This window comes from Trichosurus vulpecula, chromosome 7 (assembly GCF_011100635.1).
Source record: "Trichosurus vulpecula isolate mTriVul1 chromosome 7, mTriVul1.pri, whole genome shotgun sequence".
NCBI lineage: Eukaryota > Metazoa > Chordata > Mammalia > Diprotodontia > Phalangeridae > Trichosurus > Trichosurus vulpecula.
The window spans coordinates 3,527,299-3,550,211 of NC_050579.1; the positions used below are offsets into that span (position 1 = coordinate 3,527,299).

Below are 22,913 nucleotides of genomic sequence, written 5' to 3' on the forward strand. Positions count from 1 at the left end.
CGGTCACTCCTGTTACCGGTTCAATTCAACAAGTTTACAAATTACTTGCTGGGTGTAGGATACTACGCTAGGTCCCAAGGGAAATATAAGGCTTAGCTAGGAACTTAGCATCTCGTAAACGTAGTAACAATGGCTAGTATTTCTATGGCGCTTCTATATGGGTGAAGGATGTGTCTCACTTTATTTTCATAACAACCAGGGGGGTAAGTACTATTATTATCTCCACTCTACAGATGGGGAAACTGAGGCAGGCAGCTGTTAAGAGACTCGTCCGTAGCAAGTGGTGGAGGCATCTAAACATTCCTGTGGAAGGCATACAAATTGTACGGCTGACCAGCGCCTCCTCTGGGACCAGCCAGTGGTAACTTGTGCTAGAGAAATACTCAGATGACAAAGTGAAAATAAGTTCCTGCTTCTGACTCTAATTCCAAGGTCAACCATTGCACGTTAGGATAAGAATTTCACTTATCGAAGTCCTAAAACTCTACAGTGGAAGAGTTTCAGGCTGGAATTTCCAGTATTTTCATTTTTTTCCTAACATTTTTTCTGTTTTGCAATGAGCCGGCATGACCTTCTCTACCCTGTATCCATGATCGCTTACCCATGATCCTTTGAAGATCTGTCGTTCCCCCTCCCTTAGAATGTAAGCTCCTCAAGGGGAGGGATTGCTCTGTTGGTTCCAATCTTTGAACAGCAGTAACAATATACGTAGTATGTACACAGTGCTTCCCATGTGCCAGGCATCATGCTTTGCAATGATTAGCTCACTTGAATCTCCCAGCAGGCCTAGGAGGTAGACGCTGTTATTATCCGCATTTGAGAGATGAGGAAATCGAGGCAACCCGAGATTAAGTGACTTGGGGAGGGTCCCAAAAGTTGAGTCACTCTTATCTGTTCTATGATATTACGGGTTTTCCTAATGCTTTTGGTAAGTCACCTCCAACTGGACTGTTATTATTCCTAGGTCTCGAGACCAATTGTGAGATTAAATTTGACCTGCCTGGGTATTGTGGCATCATGAAATAGTGAAAGCCCCAGAGGAAGGGCTCAAAGCTCAGGAGAGATCTTCTAGGGCAAAGGTTCTTAACTTCGTGTCTTGTACCCCTTTGAGGGCAGTCTAGAATAGCCCATGGACTCTTCAGAATTGTGGTTTTTAATAAACAAAATAAAATCCCCATGATAACAAAGAAAAGCAATTATGAATGAAATACAGTTAGTATATATTAAAAAAAACAAATTCATAAACCTGAGGGTGAGAACTCTTACTCCAGGGAGGGTTTGTGGACAAGGGGCAAAGGGATGGATGTTAATTTGTATGAGATATCAATGAGATCACAGAACCATTGGAGTCCTACGACATTTTCCTCTTCATTGCCACAGATCAACACTCCCCACCATTAAGGAATACACTTTTCTTTGCAGAATGAAGAAGAAGAAGGATGGAAAATGGCACCCAGTCTCTTCATCCCAGCCATAGAAGATGGAAACAATAAATACAAAGGTCAATATAAATAAGAAAATGGGCATCGCAGTTTTACTGTTATCTTTTTCATTGAACTCTGTTACTATATAAGCAATATAAGAAAGTAATTTTTTAATTTAGCAAATGGCAGATGTGTCGAAACAATTGAGGAACCCAATATGCATATCATAGCTAAGATAAATACTTCTTAGCCATTCAAAGAAAGTTTAGTATGCCTTAAATCTTAAGGAATAACAAAACCAGTTTGATATTTTGGGGTTTTTTACTATTTTTAATTTAAAATCAACTTCTACATACAAAATCATCACTACCACTTACTTGTTCTATCTTTGACCCCTTCTGCACTTTCCATTCGTACCTTTTTTGGCAGGCATTTTTCCTTCTATGTAATTGTTGGTTTCTATACTAGTCTTGGATCTACTTTCTTTGCTCCTAATTACTTTATGAGTCTTTCCAAGTTTCTTCGTATCTGTTATGTTTATCATTTTAATTGTATCGTACATGGCATTGAGATGGTCATTCAGCCACTCACCAGCCATTGGACATGTAGATTACTTCCAGCCATTCATAATTATGAAAATGTTTCTGTATCTGTCTTTAAGCATATAAATATTTTCCTTTTATGCTTTTAATCATATTTTATATGTATATAAATATTGTAATTATATATTCCCAATAACGGAATTATTGGAGTAAAAGGTAAGTACAATTATTTTTGGGAACTCTGTTGTTCATTGTTCTTCAAATGACTGTAATTCCCCTAGCAATGTATGTATGCTTGTTTCACTACAATCTGTCTAGCATTTTTTGTCATATATAAAATTTTTGCCAATGTGATGAGTGTGAAGTCGTACCTTAGAGTTGTCTAAATATTCATTTCTCTGATTAAAATTGAATATTTCCCAACATGGGAGAAAGCCTCCAGGGATCCATTCCAGGATCTATTGGCCCTTTCTATTTAACAGTTTTATTAATGATTTTTATCAAGGTCTAGATGGGATGCTCATTGGATTTGCGGATGATACAAAGCTGGGAGCAATAGTTACCCTCTGGATGAGAGTCAGGATCCAAGAGGATTGCAATATGCCAGAGCATTGGAATGAATCCAACAAGATGAAATTCAGTAGGAATGAATGTAAAGTCTTTAATTGGTTAAAAAGAAAACTCAGGTATAACACAGGGAAGGCATAGATAGACACCTGTTTTTTAAGAGGATCAACAGCTTTAGTGGTCTTCATGTTTAATATGAGTCATCAGTAGCTAGCGTGATCTTGGGCTATATCAAGAGCCATTCAGCCTCCAGGAGTGGAGAGGGGATGGTTCTACCATCCTCTGCTCTCATCAGACCTCATCCAGAGTCTCGTGTTCATTTTCTGGGCACCATGGTTTAAGAATGACATTGGTGAACTGGAGAGTGTCCAGAGGAAGGCCATCAGGATGGAGAAGATGCTTGATTCCAGGGCATAAGAGAATCAGTTGATGGAACCTGGCATGGTTCAACTGAAGAAAAGAAGACTCAGGGCCAACATGATAGCTCTATATAAATATTTATAGGGTTGTCGTGTGTGGAGGAGATTGGACTTATTCTATTTGTCCCCAGAGGTCAGAACTAGAACCATGAGCAAATGAAATCAATTTAGGCTTAATGTTGGAAAAATTTCTAACAAAGTCACAAGGTGGTGGGTTCTAGCTCCTTGGGGGTTTTGGGGTTGAAGCATCATTTGCTGAATGTGTTACCATGAAGATTCCTTTAGTGTATGTGTTGGATAACAGCTCTGCTTCAGTCTCCTCCACCTCTCAGGTCTGCAGTTCTATGAATCTGGACTTCTCTTTGTTTCAAGCAAATGTTACAAATATGCTCATCTTCTTTTGAACATACTATGCTCATATCCACTGACCTTTATAGGTAAAGTGGATACAGTGTTGGTCTAGGAGTCTAGAAGACCAGCATTCAAATCCTGCCAATCTGAAACTTAATAGTTGTATAACTCCCTTTACCCTTTGGATAAGTCTTTAGGACTTAGTGCTAAAGTCAAGACAGACTCACTGATCCTTTTACCCAAGGCTGTAGGTGTTGTTAGAAAAGTTAGTTAATTTTAAATATTAAGTTCTTATCCATTTAATTTATCGCAAACATCATCCCCAACCTGTTGTTTTTCTTTTTAGCCTGATTGTATTTTGGACAAATTGGTAATTGACTCTACCAATAACCTATTATATTTGTTTATTAGATGCAAATATGTTTGCCCTCCACAATCTACATAGATGCATTATTCCATTTTTCCTTAATTTTTGTTTTTAAATGTTTTGTTCCACAAGCTAGCTGGATTTTAAAAGTTGTCACCCTTTATTAGTAGCATATATTAAGACAATTTTTATGAGTTTATCTTGTATACTGAAATTCTACTGAATTTATTCATTATTTCCATTTTGTTGTTGTTGCTAGTATCAAAGGATATTTTTGTTGTGTTGAAAAATGCTCTCTCTATTCCTCTAATTTTTTTGTGTTTTTGTCGTGAATTGGTGGGATAGCTTGCCAAAGCCTTTTCTGCACTAATTGGTCTCATAATTCTTAGTGGCATTTCAAAGGATTCATTTTGAAACTCCTTGTACTGGTGCAACTAGCAACTTACTCATGCTTTCCATGTTATGTGATTCTCGTCCAATGCCTTCCTTTTAGTCTTTTAATATTTGTTGCTCACAGCACAACGCTTGGGCTTTCAAGGGAACGGAGAGTTCTGGGTCATGCCTTCAGAGAGGTATTCCCATGTCCTGTAGTGAAAAAATGGGAGGATTAATTAACACACTGAGTGATGGAGTCATTATCCATAGTGATAGGTGAAAGTATTGGGCTGGATCTAATACAATAAAACTTAATAGGAATAAATGGAAAATTATTAAATTATCATTAATTTAATTAAATAAAAAGGCTTTTACTTGGGCTCCAAAAACCCAAGTTACAATTTCAGGGTGGTGATGGCTTGCTTGGTCAGACCTACATAGAGTACTGTATTCAGTCCTGAGCACCACAGTTTAAGGAGGACAGTGATAAACTGGATAAATGTCTCTAAGAAATGGTGGTTGTCAATCGATCTCCTTTTATTCTTGTTCCATTTTTTAGACCACAGCTTGTTTAAGGAGGCTATATGGGAGCAGTAAAAATTCTAGGTATCCTTTCATCTTTATACTAATCCTAATATGGTGTTTATTTTTACCTTTTCACTCACTCTTTGATGGTCTGACTATACAGACACCCTTGACTCTGAAATGGTTCCCATTGTTGTAGCCAGCCACTTTCTGGAGCCCAGTTAAATTTTGTGTGATGTTTGGAGCTCACCCCGGAGCCTGCTTCTTCTCGTATTCATTCATAACAAACAGATGTGAGGGTACTGAGTAATCTACCATCCTTTAGCCATTTTCCTTGCCTAATTCCAAATCCTGTTTTTTAACATCTTTTTTTTCCCCTATTGTCTCCTATGTCTTCAAAGTCTCCTGCTATGAAGCCATATCTTAGTTTGGCCAGGAGGGTACTGTCAGTTTCCTTGTGGAGCACCTTTACATCCTTATGGTCTTTGTGCAATAGATGTTAAACTGATAAACTGATAATGGAAGCTCTCGAAGGCAAAGATGGTTCATTTTTGTCTGTACCTCCTATGCCTGGCAGAATGCCAGGCACGCAGTTAAGTGGTTTTCATCAATATTGGGTGAATTTTGAACTCTTTTCTTAAAGTTGGATTATTCTTGTGTTCTTGGCATATGTCCTATACTGCTAAAACTGATTTATAAACCAAACAATCCTGGAAAGAAGGTGCTATTATGTTATTACTTTACAGACGAGGAAACTGAAGCTGAGAGAGGTTGATTGACCTACCTTGGGTCATAGAGCTAAGTTAGTGCCTGAAGCAGGATTTGAACTCAGGTCTTCCTGACTTCAAGCCCAACCCTCTATCTGCTGCCCCACCTAGCTGCCTTTAGTGGAAGATGTTACCGTGTCCAAGTGAATGGGTAGGAAGTTGGAAGCACAGGACTAAAGCTTGGGCTGAAAGAAAGTTGGGGGCTTCACGGTAGTATGGTAAACAGGGCAGACCTAGATCAAAATCTTGTTTCCCTGGGCCTCAGTTTCCCCATCTGTAAAATTAGGGGGTTAGGCTAGATGGCCTCTGAGGCTCCACCTAGCTCCAGATCTATGGTCCTATGACTTGAGATAGAGACAAGGCTGGTTCTAAATTATGACAGGTCCCCTGGGCAATATGGCCGGCTCCTCATTCTTTGCCCACTTCCTCCAGCAACAACACTCCTAGGCAATCCGGATGATGCCCCTCACCAACTTTAGAATGGGCTTAAAGAACCTTTACATTCACTAAGGTGGCAATGTCTGCTAATACCTCAAAGGATGCTTTGAGTTATATTTAAGCTAGAATCAGAAGCTTGATCCAAAGGCTTGAAGTTTTGCCAGAAGGAGTTTCGTCAGCCCACTTGATGCTTGTGCATTTGACCAAAGACTAGAATCTTTTCTCCAAGGATACCATTGCTAGGAATACAGCTGGATCCACAGCTCGGACCTTGAAAGTTGTCAGTCAGTACTTTAAATTGGGAGCTGATAGTAAGCAAGTGAATTGTAAAAAATGTCCCTTGAAAACAGACGCATAGCACCATAAATCCATATAGGCAGAGGAACTCCAACAGGTTAAATTTAGCAGAGAGCCCAGCGTGGCCTTTTTGGAAGCACTTGAGACACCCTGTTTGAAGGCAGAGTACTTGCCAACTCTCCTACCCAGAGCCCAGAGCTCAGGAATGGGGAATGGAAAGGTAGGGTTTGGGATGGTGAGGTTTTCCTAGCTCATTCTCAAAGTAGCCCTGATCGATCTCCCCAGAGAACCACCTCTGTGTCCTCCCAAACAATAGTCCTAGACATTTTCCCCTGCAATGACGATTATTTCTTGGTGTCGTTCTCTGGGCTGGGGCCAGGGCTACGCATTCTACTTCATTCTTTGTTTCAAGGGGATGTTCTCTTTGGGGTGGGCCTCCTATAAGCCTAGATGTGTATTGGAAAGAAGCTGCAAACATCTTGGTAGTCAAATGAACCCCCAAATAGTAACAACATTATGTGTGCACCAAAAAGACTATGTAACCCATGAAAAGCAACAACCCCCGGGGAAGGAGAAATCAAGTCAGCAAAGACCTAACAGTATCCCCAGGAAAATGGAAGAAAACCCTCATCCATCTAACCTTTCTCTTTCGGTTTTGTGATTGCTTCTGGGGACTAGAGATGCCATAAGGTGGTGGCATTTTGATCCTCGTGTTAGAGCTATGTTCATGTGATTTTTAACATGAGAATATGTGAAAAGGGCATTTGATTTCTTTGGGGAAAGCATTCAAATAAAATTGCAATACAGAACCCTAGGATTTGAGTTCCAGAGCTGGATCTCCTATTTACTGGGTTTCAAAAGCCCAGCCTTACAAGTTCAGGGTTAGTAAAGGCAGAATGGCAGGAAGGGAACTGGCTAGGGAGTCAGAGGACCTGGGTTCAAATTCTGCCTCTGACGCTGTATTAGGAGGGCAGAGTTTATAATCTCAAAGAGGATCATATATATGTCTGAAAGGTTCGGAACCGCTGGATATAAGAAACTCTCAAAGTAGGAGGCAGAAGAATCAAAGCACATATTTAGGCTCCACAGTAACCAACCCATGAACCAGCATCCCCATTTTGACATATTGATCAAAAGCTTCCAGGCCCAATAAGTCCGCCTTACAAGAGTAACCAGGAGGCCACAGAGAAGCATGATGGTGTACAGCAAAATCATATACATGCTTCCCCTCTATGGTAAAAAGATTACCCACTGGCCTCAAGTCCTTGTTCAGCTTCCTCCCGTAGGTCAGCTCTGCTACCGGCAGCTCCTGCTTCAGCTTCGGCTGTGGCTGTGACTGTAGCAGCCTCTGGCTCCAACGGAAGCTGTTTTTAACCATCCAGCTTCTGCGGGGGTGTAAGATACGCCGGGGAAAGCACAGGTTCTTTCAATCTGCTTAAGCAAGGTGAAGGGGTTGACCGGGAAAGCACAGGTTCTTTCAATCAGCTTAAGCAAGGGAAGCAAGGTGAAGGGGCCTGATAAGCTTACTCCAATCCAACATACAAACAGCATTCAGTTCAGGGGAAAAAGCCAAACTAGTCAAGGGCACTTGTTGACTAAGTGCTAAGGAGCCCATTTTTGGTTGCCAACACAGACACTTATTATCACTGTCACCTTGAACAAGTCTTAGCCTCCAAGGGCCTCAGTTTCCTCATCTGTAAAATGGGGCTAGACCAGGTAGTCTCTGAAGTCCCAGCACTAAATCCATGATCATAGAATCCTGTAACGAGCTCAAACCCCACCTTGGATCCTTGCTACCTGTGTGACCTTGGCTAAGTCACTTTGTGGAGCCTCGGTTTCCTCATCTTTCAAAAGAACTAGACGACCTCCAAAGTCCCTCCCAGCCCTGAATCTACGCTCCTATGATTTTGGGCAGGTCCCTTGAACACATCTGGGTCTCACCTTCCGCATCTGTCACGTGAAAGGCTTCATCAAAGTCAGCAGTCTCCAAATTCTTGTAATCCTGCACCACCTAAGATTTGCTCATTTATTTATTTGTAAATTATAAAAATTACTGTAGTGATAATTACGTACATTATAAAACAAAAACCAATAGGCATTTTTAAAAGTATTGGAAAAAGATGACATAATGTTTGGCCTTAGAGGTAATAGGGAGTTCTTGATAGTTGTAGAATAGGGCAGTGACAAGCATTAGGAAAGTCACTTTGACAGCTGTGCGGGCTATGAACCGGAACGGGGAGAGTTGAGGCAGGGAGATCACATAGGAGGCAATTGTAGTCATCCATGGAAGAGGTGATTGGAGCCACGGTTAGGGCAGAGGCCGTGTGAGTACAGAGAATGATACTGTGCCGAATTTGGTGACTGGATTATAGAGTGACGAGTCAAAGATATTGGGGATTATGAGCCTGGGCATTGGAAGGATGGCAGCGCCCTCTGCAGTGCTAAGGAAGTGTGAAAGATGATGGGCTTGGGGTCAAAATGATTGCCTGCATTACCGATCACAACCGACCGCTCCTGCCCATCCCGGGGGATTCATTCTGTCCGCCCCCAGAATAAAAAGGGGGAGGTGGAGTGCTTCCTCACCAGTCCCTGCTGGGATGCAAGTCTAGTCCATGGTCTCAGACTCCAGAGCCATTGAGCTGAAGAGATCTCCAGTCAAACAAAAATGGAGCCCAAGTTTACCAATTTAACAAAGACCTGCCTGGTGGACTGGCCTGGGATTCAAGGTCAGAGCTGGAGAATCTCTTGGACCAGCCCTCCCATTCACTCGACATCCATTCAATGGATTCTTATTGAACATGTGGGATCGAAGGGGCTACAGAAAAGCAAGGCATGGTCCCTGCCCTCCAGGAACCTTGGGACCAATGAAGCTTTCTGGGATTAGTTAGCATATGGAAGAGAAGACTTAGGTGGAACAGCAGAGCTAGCGTCAGATGTTTGAAGAGCTGCTGATCCCGAGCCCATCTTTTTACAAACAAGGAGACTGAAGCTCAGAGGAGCAAACAGACAGTAAGTGACAGAGTGAGCATTTGAACTCAGGTCCTTTGACTCTAAATTTGACAGTAAAATGTCCATTACCTTACATTCAGACTTCTTTTCAAAACGTTTTTAAAAGTTGTAATGATTGTTTCAAACCCATTTTAAATTTCTGGTAGACTCGTGGTCAATTTAAAATAATAAGAAGCATTCATTTTGTATCATTAAAATGACTTGGGTTATTTTTTTAAAACCCAGTATGTGGATTACAAGGCAAAAAGATTTTCTTTAAGGGAAAGACAATGTGAGGTTTAAGTTTCATTTTTTTTTAAAGGAAAGGGAGAATGCTGTGGTTTCAGACTCTGGCTGGCCAGCCCAGTGACCAATCCCGGAAAGCTTAAAATTCTGATGCTGCCACTAGAACACGTCTTTCCCTCAAGGCGGAAATTCCAGGCTAGGGCAGCCCCGGAGGGGGTCACTTTTAATGAGCTCAGTCAAGTCTCCCCTTCTGTGGGTAGCATGGCACGGGTCACATCCTTTGACGGGCCGGCAGTAATTTAAAGAAACGAAGGCCTTTTCCTCAAGGTCCTTCCCCTATAATCAAAGCTCCTCTTTCTCCCCTTTCTTTTAGCCTTTTGAGTTTAGAACAGAGAAATTCAGACCTGAAAGAAAACGTGGGACTACCATTACCTAGTTTTAAACATTATTAGGATAAGGGTAAATTCTCAACTCTAAGAGAAGGTTGGGCAATCATTATCAATGTTAAAAAAAAAAAAGACTGCCAGGAAGCTTCCCGGTGTCCTGTGATGGCTAAAACTTGCTTCCTGAATTTGTAAGTGCCGGGGAACCCCAAAGGCTCCGGAGAAGGGTTGAGGGTGAAACAGCTCCTGAAGAAAGCATCAGTTTAAATGACCTCTAATTGAAATTAGCAAACACTGCCAGTAGCTGCTTGGTGCATGAAGCATGATGGGCATGCCAGCCTGGAGAAGACTGGCCCAATTATATGGGGCAATTAGAAATATAAATATTGACAAGCCAAAACACTCTGTCAAAGAGGCGCTCTTCATTTGCCCTTCACCATAGTGTTAAAAAATGGATGCTCTCCCTCCTTTTGGCTAATTTACCCATGTAGGAAAAATATGGCTTTCTTAAGAAAGCAAAGATTTTTGCTTTAAAGTATTTTCAGGTACTGGCTAAGTTTTTTTTTCTTTCAAAAATTTTTTATGGATAGCCTTTGTTTTAATATTACCAATGTTTACCACTCTTGCTCTCCTTGCCTCCTGGAGCGCCATCTGTCCCTCATAACAGAAAAGGAGGGGAGAATATTTCAGAAAAATTAACCAGCGTAGCACAAAATTCTGCTGTTTTATGCAGAATTCCACGCCCGTAGTCCTCTAACTCTATGAAAAGGTAGGGAAGCGTCCTCTCATATCTTTTATGAGGTCGCTGGGTAGTGCAGTGGAAAGAGCCCTGGGCCTGGAGTCAGGAAGAGCTGAGTTCAAACCTGACCTCTGATACTAGCTGTGTGATTCTGCCTCAGTTTCCTCATCCATAAAATGGGGATGGTAAGAGCATCTCCCTCCCAGGACTGCTGCGAGGATCCAAGGAGGCAATACTTGTAAAGCACTTAGCACGTGCCTAGCACACAGTAAGTGTGCTATAAGTGCACGCTACATTATTATTCCTCACCTGTAGCCCCCCACCTCTACAAGAAGGTAGGGAGGTGCCATCAGCGAGAGGGCCAGACCTGCAGTGGAGAAGACTAGCTGTGTGACCAACCTTCTTCTGCCTCAGCTTTCTCATCTATAAATGGGGATAATATAATAATGACCCGTACCTCTGAGAAGTCGTGTGCGACCTATAAAGGGCTACATACGTGCTAACTGTTACTACTCTATTTAGGGCCAAGCTTGACCATTACCATTTCAGAGCAATCAGTTCTGTGGATAGTTGCATCTGCATTGTTTTCATGCTTGTGCTTGTGGTTTCCCAGTTCTTCTCTCTTCACTTGCACCAGTTGTTCTAAATTTTCTCACCTTTCCCTTTGTTCAGAACTTTTTGGTTTCTTCTTTCTCCACATCTCTCCCATCCAGTCCCTTCTCCCCATTCACACAGCTACACCGTAGTTCAACCCTCCTTAAATCTCACCTGGATTCCCGCAGCAGCCTCCTAATTAGTGTCCTGGCCCCAAGTCTCTCCCCGCTCTTTCCATCCATCCGAGGTACACACTGGGAGTTTTCTTAAGTAAAGGTCTGATCCTTCTACTCAGTCAACTCCGGAGACTTTCTGTTGCTGCTAGCATAAAATATAAACCCTTCTGTTTAGCCTTTAGTCTAAACCCTGGCCCCAACCTGCTTTCTGGTCATTGGAAATTGTTCCCCTGTTGGTATTCTGAAATGCAGCCAAAATGACCTTCCTGCCCCCTTTTCTGTCCTGGCTTTCTGCTGCACCTGGAGTGGAACAGCCCCCTACTCGAGTCCCCCTCAAAGATTCCTGCTCTTCCTTTAAGATACAGCTCAGATGCCATCCTCTGCATGAAGCCTTTCCCGATCCCCTTCCACCAAAGTGCCTTGTATTTAACGACTTTGGTGCTTTTTAATTTCATGGTTATTCTGCATATGTATTACGTGTAGAACCTAAGTTCCCTGTGAGTAGGTGATGGTTTCATTCTTTGTGCTTGTATCCCCAACCCTTAGCACAGTTCAGGGCACATAGTAGTTTCTTAGTAAATGCTTGTTTGTTGATTCATCATTTCTACCAACTCGCACAATTCCTTTATTGATTCCCTAATTTACTGACACCTACTAGTTTCCAGGTCTTTGCTACCACAACAAAAGGCTGCCACAAATATTTTGGTGAACATGAAGGCTTTCTTTTGGTTATTGACCTCCAGGGGGTATGTGCCTCGCTGTGGAATCTCTGGATATAGACACTCCAGACACTTTGTTTGAAAAATTCAGAATTGGTGCAATAGTTAAGTCAAATATGTTTCCCTTTGTATTAAATCCCATGGTGATGCCAAGACAAGCTTGTTGAAGACAAAGCAATTATTAGCAACAAGCAACACGTAATATGAAAAAAATATCCATGTTCTAATTAATTTCAAGAGGATAAAAATTTACAGATTTAAATATAACTTGTGAAAAGAACCATTTGTGATTGCTGCAATTCTATCTAGAGTAGCAGAATAAATATTCCAGAATCCCAGTCGCTGTGTATTTCAGACATGTTATTAAGAAAATAAATTAAAGCTTAAAAAGTTCAGTCGAGACACAGAAGAAAATGAATTATATTTGACTTGATAAAACCAACCAAAAGCTTGGTCTTATTTGGACGCCAAACTGACACAACTCTTAATCTGTGTTCTGCCCTCCATGTAATCTTCTGTCTCTAGTATTCTCACACCCAAGAAAGACCACCAGGGTCCCTCAGCCCTGGATCCCCACATGATCGTAGCCTGGGTGTAGTCAGTCCTAACTGGGCCTGACCTGGATTTTACTCACCCCTAAGTCCTCTGTCATTTAGCTGCTCTCTAGAGCTCTGGGGATATTGGGGGTGGTGGGTGAGGAGGGGCATGTGTGAGTTATTATCATAGCCCCATGGGCTTCAGTAGGCAGCACCATTTCCACAGCAGGGCCATTGGGAGGCAGGTTCTTCTGTGGCCCCCAGAGCAGTGAGGAAGGGCAGCAGAAGATACATCAGTGAAGGCTGGGCCAGGATCATGGAGTTCCATCTTTGTCTTCCTTGTGTTTGGATTCCTTCTCCAGGACTTCCCTCAGTCTTCTCAAACATTCAACCTTCCTTCCCAATGGCTCCTTTGCTTCCATCTACAAACATGCTCAGGCCTTCTCTATCTCACCTGACACCAAACCTTCCCTCAACATCGCCATCACCTCCAGCTTCTGCCCTGACTCATATGACTTAGTGGATTAAACCTTTGGAGCCAGGAAGACTTAGAGTTTCATGGATACTGGACAGAGTGCTGGACCTGGAGCCTGGTGACCTGGGTTCAAATCTTGGCCTTAGGCCTTACTACCTTGATCATGAACGCATCCCTTACTCTTTCTGAGCCCTGGTTTTCACATCTATAAATATGCTACCTACTTCCTGGGGCCATTTTGAGGAAAGTGCTTTAAAAACTTCAAGAGGTTTATTATATGTGTGTGAATTGTCGGTATTAGGCCAACCCCACATCTAAAAAAAGAAACAAATGCCCCCCATCTCTTTCTACTTGAGGTATCTAACAGCAGCAGTTTTGTCATAAGTGTTTTTATTTTCCACAGTGGAATGTGTCTGAAGTTATTTCCAAGTGTTCTAGACAGGGCGTCCCCAAAGTCTTAGTGCAATTTTCAGCTTTAATAGCTTAAAGTTTATTAAGATTAAAGCTTAATAACTAAACTTAAATGGCTTTCATTACTAGTTATGAACACTTAAATAGTTTTACACTGAGACTTCAGGGACATCTTAAGTGACTCCAAAGTCTCGCTCTCAGACGAATGTTCTTCCCTTGGGTCTGTGAACTTTTTAAAAAATATTTTGATCACCGCATTTCAGTAGAATTGATTTCTTTACTCATCTTATGTGTTTTATTTTGTGCATTTAAATACATGGTTCTAAGAAGAATCTAGGCTTGGCCAGACTACAGGGGCAGGGGTTGTGAAGGGCAAGGGAGGGTGAAGGCCCCGGGGAAAATATTTTCTCACCCCTGTAGGGCTGGAATTTTTAAATCTCTACTAAGATTATAGCTGGTCTGATGGCTGCTGGCAATTTGGTTCTGGAGAAATGGACAACGTCCTTTGTTTTAAAGAAGAGACACATTCCGGGAAAGTTGACTAGGAAGACAATTTCTGTAAAGCACAAACTTCTTTTCCAATTGCGTTAATCATGACCTAGCATTTCCTGTCCAGTTCCTCCTTTGCTCTGGAATCCCCCTTCTTCCAGTGGTAATCCCCGAGTTTTTTCTGGAATATCAGACTTTCTCCTGTGAAGATTTCCCCAACTGCACACTCAATTTTCAGAATGTCCTTCCCTCCTCCTCCTCCTCCTCCTCCTCTTCCTCCTCCTCCTCCTCTTCTTGGATTTCCCACCACATCTGTTGGAGCTATATTGTAATATTCTACCAACAGCAAGTGCCACAGAGCCAGCATTTCCAGAATGGCTTGGAGGTCATTTTCCTTTGGTTGGTGGTAATGTCCACACCTCACACCCAGCCTTCATTGAGAGACGTGGGTCCTCAGAATGCACCTCCTTCACGGTAGAGATTGTGCTGCGCCGTACAGTATTAAGCCACCCTGAGCAGAGCCAAGTTTGCTTGCCCCTCTCTATAGTTTACACTTCTGTATTTCATTGGGGTTAATTGAAGCCATAGAGGTGGACAAAGACAAATAGAACTGGTAACAGAGGCCGTCTGGTGGCCCTTCCTGCACAGCTTCCCCCCACCTGGAGAAAGCCGAAGACCCTGCTCTGGGTCTCGTATCCCATCTGCCTCTTGTCTACATGGACGGCTTCCATGTGGACATCCCCCAGCATGCCAAATGGGATCCCAGGATCATAGGCTTAGAGCAGAGGTCATCTGGTCAAATCGTCTCATTTTGCAGATAAGGAAACTGAGGCCCTCACAGGTTACATTACAAGTAGTATGACTTGCAGAAGCAGGATTAGCTGCCAGGACCTCTGACACAAAATCTGGGGCTCTTTATTCTGTACCATTCCTGGCGTATGTCTCTTAAAGGCTGTTCCAGAACCATGGGCTTGATGGCCATGGGACCCTAGGCTAGAGGGCGGCACGCTAAACATAATCTGAGTTTTCAGTTTTGGATTGTGAGAGACAGCCTGGAACAGTGGGAAATTCCTAGATTTGTGGTCAGCAGACATAGGCTCAGATCCTGACCCTGTCACATACTGGCTCTGTGACCCTGGAGAACTGAGAGCCCTCTTATTTTACAGGCAGGCACAGAGAGGTTCAGTGGTTGCCCAGGGTCGCACAGCTAACAAGTGTCAGAGTCAGGATTAGAACTAAGGTCTTCCTGACTCCAAGTCAGCTGCTCTGTCCACTAAACCCCAGTGCAATCTTCCAAGGCACTTAACCTCTGAGTGCCCTAGGCAGTTTTCAGAGGTGATTAGTTAATGATTAGGTGCCAGTGCTACTTTGGTAGAGGATCTTTCCTCGCCAGGAGTTCTCTAGACTGATGCAATCCTGGTTCCAGCCCATGTCCCAGGCACTCGGTGAGGCACCAGGCTTACGAGGGCAAAATCAAAACAGTCCCTTCCCTCCAGAAGCTAATGTTCTCTCAGGGATAACAAAATAAGCAAATAGAAAGTATGTGCAAAATGAATACAAGGAAATTTTGTCTGGAAGGCTCTAGGGACTGAGAGCATTAGGAAAGGCAGATCTGGGTTTGAATCTTGGCCCTACTGTCTCCTCCCTTGTGACCTTTCCCATTTAACCTTTCTTGGCCTCAGTTCCATTGACCAGATGACCTCTATGTGTATGCTAAGGGGACTATGCCCCCCACCTGCTTGTCAGAGCCTGAATGACAGGCATTCTTCTGAGTCCCCTTGTGTGTGAGGGGGTGATTTTTAGGGAAAAAAATTATCTGAGTCTCATTTAAGAGGGCTGTTTTCACTCCCCGGCGTCTAGCACTGTTTCTGGCACGTAGTAGGTCCTCAACCAAAATATGTCAAACTTCCGGTTTTGTCAAGTTGTCCTTGAACAACTCTGTGCTATTTTCTGTCTTGCTGGTTGTTGGCTCATGGAGTAGGAAGTTTGTTGTATTTTATGACCCGACGCTTCTCCCATTCACCTTTGTTAACAGTACCTGTCTCCCAGGATTGTTGGAAGGATTAAATGAGCTATTGGTAAAGTGTTTTCTAAATCATACCATATAAAGGCTAGCAATTATTTGGGAGGAAATCGGTAGCATCTCTGATTTTCCCTTTCTTTGTCCTGCTGTGGTACAGGAGTCTGGAGGGACATAGACGAGTCCTGGAATTTCCCCCAGGATTATGACCCAGAGATGATCAAGGAAGAGAAGAGGAAAGAACTGGAATCGGAGATCAGAGTTCAGGTATGTTGTCAACAATGATGACTTATTTTTTAATGATAATCACAGACACCTCAGGTATTTTTAAAAGTTTGTCAGAATCTCCAGGCTCAGGACACTCAGCTACTTCTGATGTCGCATGGCTCTGACTGGCACCAGAGAATCTGGGTTCAAACACTGCCTTCGATGGCTCTTACCTGTGTGACCAAGTTACTAAAGTTATTTAAATGCTCTATGCCTCATTTCCACGGCTGTCAGATGCAAGACTGACTAAACAGATGCCTCCAAGGTCCCTTCCATGTCTAGAGCTGTGATCCTATGGCTTGGATATTGAAAGTTACACATGCTTTAAAGCTCTGATCCTGTTAACAACTGTTGGACTCAGAATCATCCCGCCGAATTGTCTACACAACCTGAATTTCCATAAACTGATTTGTTGGTGTCTCCACCTAGGTGGATGAGCTGATGAGACAAGAACTGAAGAATCTAAAATTAGCTGTGGACAGAGAAAAGGAAGTCCCAAGAAAAGCAAAGAAGAAGAAGGAAAAAAAGGTGAGGTTTGAATCGATGTAGGCCACCATGAAACGGGATTTCACTCCTCACCTCAGAGGTCAGTGGTGTGGAGAGCAGAAGGGATGGGACATGGCCTAAAGCCCTATCACTTCTTGTCTTTGTTTGCCTTAAAATCAAAGAAAAACATCTCCAATTATATTTGAAAAGTATTTTATTCATATGTCCCAGGGTGGGTTTCTACAATTCTGTGATTCTAAGTACCCTGATGTTTATCAAGAGTCATTTAGAGAACAAGCAAAAGAAAAAGGGCTCTCGTTCAACCAGTCCCACTCCATTCCTGAGCTTCCGTTGGTCTGGCCACAACATCAAGGTGAGCCAGGCCAGCCAGAGGCAGAGTTGTGAAGTCAGCTGTCCCCTCCAATGGCAGCTTCCCCTCCCTTTCCCCCTCCTTTGTCCGTTCGCCCTCTCCCCTGTAAAATCCCCCATCCCCTGCTTGTCTTCATGCTCTCTTCACCCCTTCCTCTGTCTCAGGCCTCTGGGCCCTGATGAGTCTTCTGTTGGCTGACCGGCTAGCCTTTAACTGAAGCACGTCTGGGCTTTATAATTGTGGCCTCAGCTCATCTGGATGCTTCACTTGTTCTCTCCAGTTGTGGAAGGAAAGGTCTCTCCCCATTTTCTCTTCCTGAGTGGGATTTTAGGCACCAGAGAAAAAAGGAAATATGGGTGATGGGAGACAAAGGAGCCCCTGAAACCACACCGTGCAATCTGGCCTCGACGCTAGAATACCTTCAAGGGGAAGGTCCTACTGGAAAAGTACTTCAAGGGCCTTATTCCCCCTTCTCATCCATGCTCTCTGCTTTGATGGTGTCTGGGGGATGTTTAGACCTTCTTCTGTCACTGAAGCTTCTGATGAATGGGTCTGCTCAGTAGTATGGAGAGAGTGCTGACCCTGGAGGCACAGGGTCTGAGTTCAAATCCTTGTTCTGCTACTTACTGAGAACATGACCTTGGGCAAGTTAATTCACTTTGGTGGGCCTCAGTTTCCCATATGTAAAATGGGGAGAGGGATAGATGCTCGATGATTTCTTAGGTCCTTGCCAGCAATTACCTGAGTTCAAACCCTGACTCTGTGATTTACTTATGCGTTAACTTGCACAAATCCCTTGTCTGTTCTGTGCCTCAGTTTCCTTCACTTTAAAATGCGAATATCGGACACGATGGTCTCCAAAGTCCATTCCAGCTCAAGGTCTATGGTTTGTGAAGGTTCTGGCTGTGTGGCCCTGGGCAGATAATGTAACCACCCTGTGCCTCGTCGTCCTCATCTGTCACATGATGGTGCTGCTAGCCTAACAGATACCTTTCTGCTCTAAATCTGTGGTCCTCTTTTCTTGGTTGGGAAGGATGGAGATATCACTGCATTTTGCAGAGCAAGCCCTAGATAATGAAATTTCATTTATTCTTCTTCCCAGTTTCCCTAATCCCATTAGATTTAACTAAAATTGCACATGGAGGCAGAGGAGAATAGAGCCAACAACCTAATGCTGTCCTAGCCTGTGAGCATCTGAGGCCCAGCCTTTAGGCAGGAAGAGTCCTCACCTCATCCCAATACAAAAGAGAAAGCAGTAAGCCATCCTCTTCAAAAATCTAGCTTCCAGAAGCTCAGATAGAACTTTTCACCAGCAGCTGTGAAATGTCCTGGGCCACGTTTAAGGAAGCCTGCCACACAGAATGGTGCTGGGCTTCATGCGCCCAACGTGCTAGCCTCCTCTTTAGAAGTGGGAATATTTGCTCATGGATCATGGATGAACATCTGCTTTTGCTTCATGACTCCATTCTTCTTAACTTTGAAAAATTATCAAATTAATCTCAACCTATATTATTTAGAATTTCAGAGTTGAAAGGGATGTTCAAGGGCTCTTGTCCAACCAGAAACCACAGGCCTTATCACATTCAACCTTTACATTAAACCTCCAGAGATGGGAATTGGTGAAAATTGGGGGGAAACTCACCAGGAAGTCCTTCCTTACTTTGGTCCTCAGTCCTCTCAGCAGCTTCTACCCACATTCCCTCCTCTGGGACCAGACAGAACAAGTCTAGGATCATAAGGTCACGGGCCAAGAGCTGGAAGGACAAAAGAGGCCATCCAGGCCAACCTATGGCCCAACAACATAGATCCAAAGAATTAATGCAAGCTTCATTCCCTATGAAAAATGATATCCTCATGGGTCGCTAGACTACCTCTGGGATCATTTGTCATCCCCTAAGACATGCATTCAGCCTCTATGGTTAGCAGAATGGCAGGTCATAGGAGAATCATTGCTTTAGACCTGGGGGACACCTCCGAGGCAGCGAAATCCAACTTATCCATTGGACAGATGAGAAAATCGAGGCTCAGGCTGTTGAAGAGACTGCATGGGATTCTAGACCATGGAGCTGGAAGGGTCTTACAGGTCATCAAGTCTGACATTTTACAGATAGGGAAATCAAGGCCCAGGAAGGTAAGGATCACACAGCTAGAAAGATTCCAGTCAGGATTTGAACTCTGGTCTTTGTGACTCTAGCTACTACACCACACTGCCTTTATCTGGAGGGCAGGCTTGGTTCATGCTGGTTCTGGAAGCCCCACCTCCCAGCGCAGTGCCCAGTGCATAAAACAGACTTGCTGATTACATTGCTTAGAATCATTGACGTTTTCTAAACAGGAGTCACCGCTCCCTCCCCAGTCCCCAAAGGAATCCACATATCTAACTCTTTCCAATATATTTGTCTGTGTGTGTGAACCCTCTAACGCGATAAGCTGAGAACCAGAAAGCAGAGAATAAAACTTATATTTTCACACCATTAGGAGACCTTCCCTGACCCCCCACAGGTTCCCCCTTTTTCAAATAATCTCTCTCTCTTCCTCCCACCAAATTATGCAAATGTCATAAGACCACTTAAAACCAGGACTAAACTGTCTGGTTGATTACAGTACCCAGAGAGTTCAAAGAAGGGAAGATCTGGGAGGACAGAAGTGGTCAGAGCTGGCCCTGGAAGGATGGGGAGGGGATTCCGGGGGCAGGGAAGGGAGAAGAGAATGCAGCCCAACTTGGAAATGAGCTCAGCGTGTCTTCTGGACAGCAAGGAACCTGGCCTGGTCAGAACAAAACAGTGCCTGTGGAGCAGCAGAAAGAAATAAGCTGAAATTCTTGGTGGTGGTGGTGGTGGTGGAGCTGGTGTTCAGTCATTTTTCAGTCGCGTCTGACTCTCTGTGACTCCATTTAGGGTTTTCTTGGTGAAGATGTGTTGGAGCAGTGTGCCATTGCCTTCTCTAGCTCATTTTACAGTTGAGGAAACTGAGGCAAACAGGGTTAAATGGCTCACCCAGGGTAACACTGCCAAGCAAGTTCTGAGGCTGGATTTGAGCTCTGGAAGAGGAGTCTTCCTGACTTAACACCCCCCCTGCCCCCCACTCTGCGCACCATGATGCCACCTAGCTGCCCCCATTGACTTGGCGGGATGACGCCACATTGCAGAGTCCATCCTCCTGGGCAGAAGAGTCTAAGCACAAAGTGACAGAATCTCATAGTGGGAAGGGACCTAATAGACGAGCCCACCAGATATCCTCTTAATATCTACTGCTACCAGGTGGACATGCACCGATTGGTCTTTGGGACCAAAGGGCTAGAGCGGGCACAGACCGTCCTGTCCAGCCCCTCAAACTACAGATGACGACATGGAGACCCGAAGGTGAGATGACTCAGTATCAGGAGGTGTTATGGCATCATGTTGTTGTTTGTCCTTCTTTAGGCCTGAAAGAGTCCTCGGGGCTGCCTCCTCCAACCCCAACCCTAACCCTTTGACGCAGGAGGAAGCTGAGTCCCAGGGAAAGGGCAGTGACTTGCCCAAGTTTGGACAAGGAGTGATCATGAAAAGTGGGATTTGAACCCAGCTCGTCTGATTCTGGAGCCGTGGTTCTACGGTATTTTGGCTCCCTTAGCCAATATTCAGTCCAGTGAGGAGATGCTCAGGTTTTGCAGGCAGATGAGGGTGACTGGCACACAAGCTACAGATGGATTGTCACAAACCTCAGGGCAGGGATTCCATGGGGAGGCAGCAGCTGTGGTCAGGGCGCCGAGCGATGATGGAGGCCAGAACTGGGGTGGCTGCAATGAGAATGAACCTGGCAAAAATGGATGAGAAACATTCGGAAGGAAGATTCATGGGATTAGGTGACCAGGGAGACTGGGTGGCTCAGTGCATAGAGCACTGGGCCTGCAGTCAAGAGGACCTGAGTTCAAATCTGGCCTCAGATCTTTCTGTGTCACCCCAGGAAAATCATGTTACCGCTGTTTGCCTCAGTTGGGAATAATTATAGTACCTACCTCCCAGGGGGCTGTGAGGGTCAATGAGGTCACAGTTATTAAAACGTTTAACACAGTGCCTGGCACATAGGGAGCGCTATCTAAGTGCGTGTCATCATCGTTATTAATTATCATTTCAGTACATAGGGAATGGAAGCAGGGGAGGGGCCAAGAACCACTCAGGACATTTGCTGGCATGAATCCTCTGCCCTTCACTGGTGCCTGTCCAAGCAGGGGGAGGGGCTGCCTTGACTGGCCTGTGGGAGCCCTCTCCCTCCTCCAGAGGTATATGTGCATTCACTCATAGTTCTTAGGATCAGTAAGACGGAGATTTGCCAGGGCAGTGTGAAATCACCTTCCCATCATCGGCCATCACGCCGGCCAGCCAGCTGGAGCAGACCTTTCCACCGTATTCCAGGAACTCCTCACATTTTTGATCTGCCGACCCCTGTCGGCAGTCTGAGAAGCCTTGGGACCCCTTCTCAGTCTAATGTTTTAGATGTATAAATTAAGACACGGATTAACGGAGAAAACAATTATATTGGAACAGTTATCAAAATACTTTTAAAAAAAAACAAGTTCACAGACCCCAGGTTAAGCATCCCGGCAGTATATTTGAAGGAGACCCAGGTTTTACAAAATCTGCTACAGGCCAGCCCCCTGAATCCTCTGTTCAACGGACTTAGGAGATAGTGCTAAGCTTGTTAAGGACCCTGGGCCTTTTGTATGAGAGTACTTTCCTTCTGGAAAGCAAAGCTAAAGATTCGAGGGCAAAATTGCCCATGGGCTGGCAATTGACCAGTCAATCCACCTTCATCAATGAGGTGCCTACTGTGTGCCAGACACCAGGTTAGGAGCTGGGGACCCAACAGCAAAAATAAAACCATCCCTGGCACACGTGCCAATCAGTTCATCGATAGGTATTTCTTAAATTCTTACCCTGTGCAAGGCATTGATTACTGGGAATAGAAAAACAGAAATGAAGCCACCTCTCCCCTCCAAGAGCTCCCATCTATCATGAGAGATGATATGGATCAATTGACAAGGATTGCTTAAGCACCTACTGGCATCGGGTCATACAAAGACAAAAGTGAAGCAATCCCAGCCCCTGAGGCGCTGACAGCAGACATGTATGTTTCTGTATCTGCGTGTGTATGTGTGCACATAGAAGGGATAAAGACAACATGGAGGAGGAGAGCAGGAGCATTCGTAGGGAGCAAGTTATACTGTGCAGTGTTGAGAGTCAGAAGGGAGGGAAAACCCAGCATTTCTTTGCCAAGACTCTGAAAAACAATCATTCCACTGTATCAGGAAACACTCTCAACATATATACTTTTTCAGAATTCCATTTTATGAGGCAGCTTAGATGTAAATACCATAAAGTATATAAACGGCTTTGAAATTAGACTCCCTGGAAAGAAATAAGAAAACCATATGTTTATGGTAAAATGTCTCAAATATTTTTCTTCATTAAAAGACAAAAGTATTAACCCTAGAAAGCTCTCCTCATCACTCTCACTTCTGTGGTCCTCAGTTTCCACATCTGTGAAATGTAGAGTTCCGACTAGATGGGCACAGGGCGATGATCTTTCTACCAAGGAGTGATCCTATAACTCTGGATGCTGCCTGTTTCCACCTAATAAACCGTTGCTCCCTGGGGAGCTAGAAGTAATCACATGGAGATCGTTCATCGGTCAAATTAATCTCTGGCCGAGTTCCTTACATCTCCCTAACTCCTCTAACAGCAACTACCAGATAAAAGCAGCAACAGTGATTTGTCGTTCCATTGTGTCCGACTCTCCATGACTCCATTTGGGGTTTTCCAGGCAAAGATGCTGCAGTGTTTGCCATTTCCTTCTGCAGATCATTTGATGGAAACTGAGGCAAAGAAGGTTCGGTGACTTGCCCAAGGTCACCCAGCTAGGAAGCATCTGAGGCTGGATTTGAACTCATGAAGAGGAGTCTT

General features: G+C 44.0%; 1 protein-coding gene across 1 annotated transcript in view; it reads left to right on the forward strand.

Annotated features, from left to right (window-relative positions):
• Positions 1-22,913, forward strand: part of IQCA1 (IQ motif containing with AAA domain 1) — a 241,362-nt gene that overhangs the window by 175,892 nt on the left and 42,557 nt on the right. Inside the window, exons 12-14 of the mRNA XM_036766788.1 lie at positions 1,423-1,501; positions 16,009-16,115; positions 16,545-16,643. Coding sequence (XP_036622683.1) covers positions 1,423-1,501; positions 16,009-16,115; positions 16,545-16,643 — 285 coding nt within the window. The remainder of the gene's footprint in view (positions 1-1,422; positions 1,502-16,008; positions 16,116-16,544; positions 16,644-22,913) is intronic.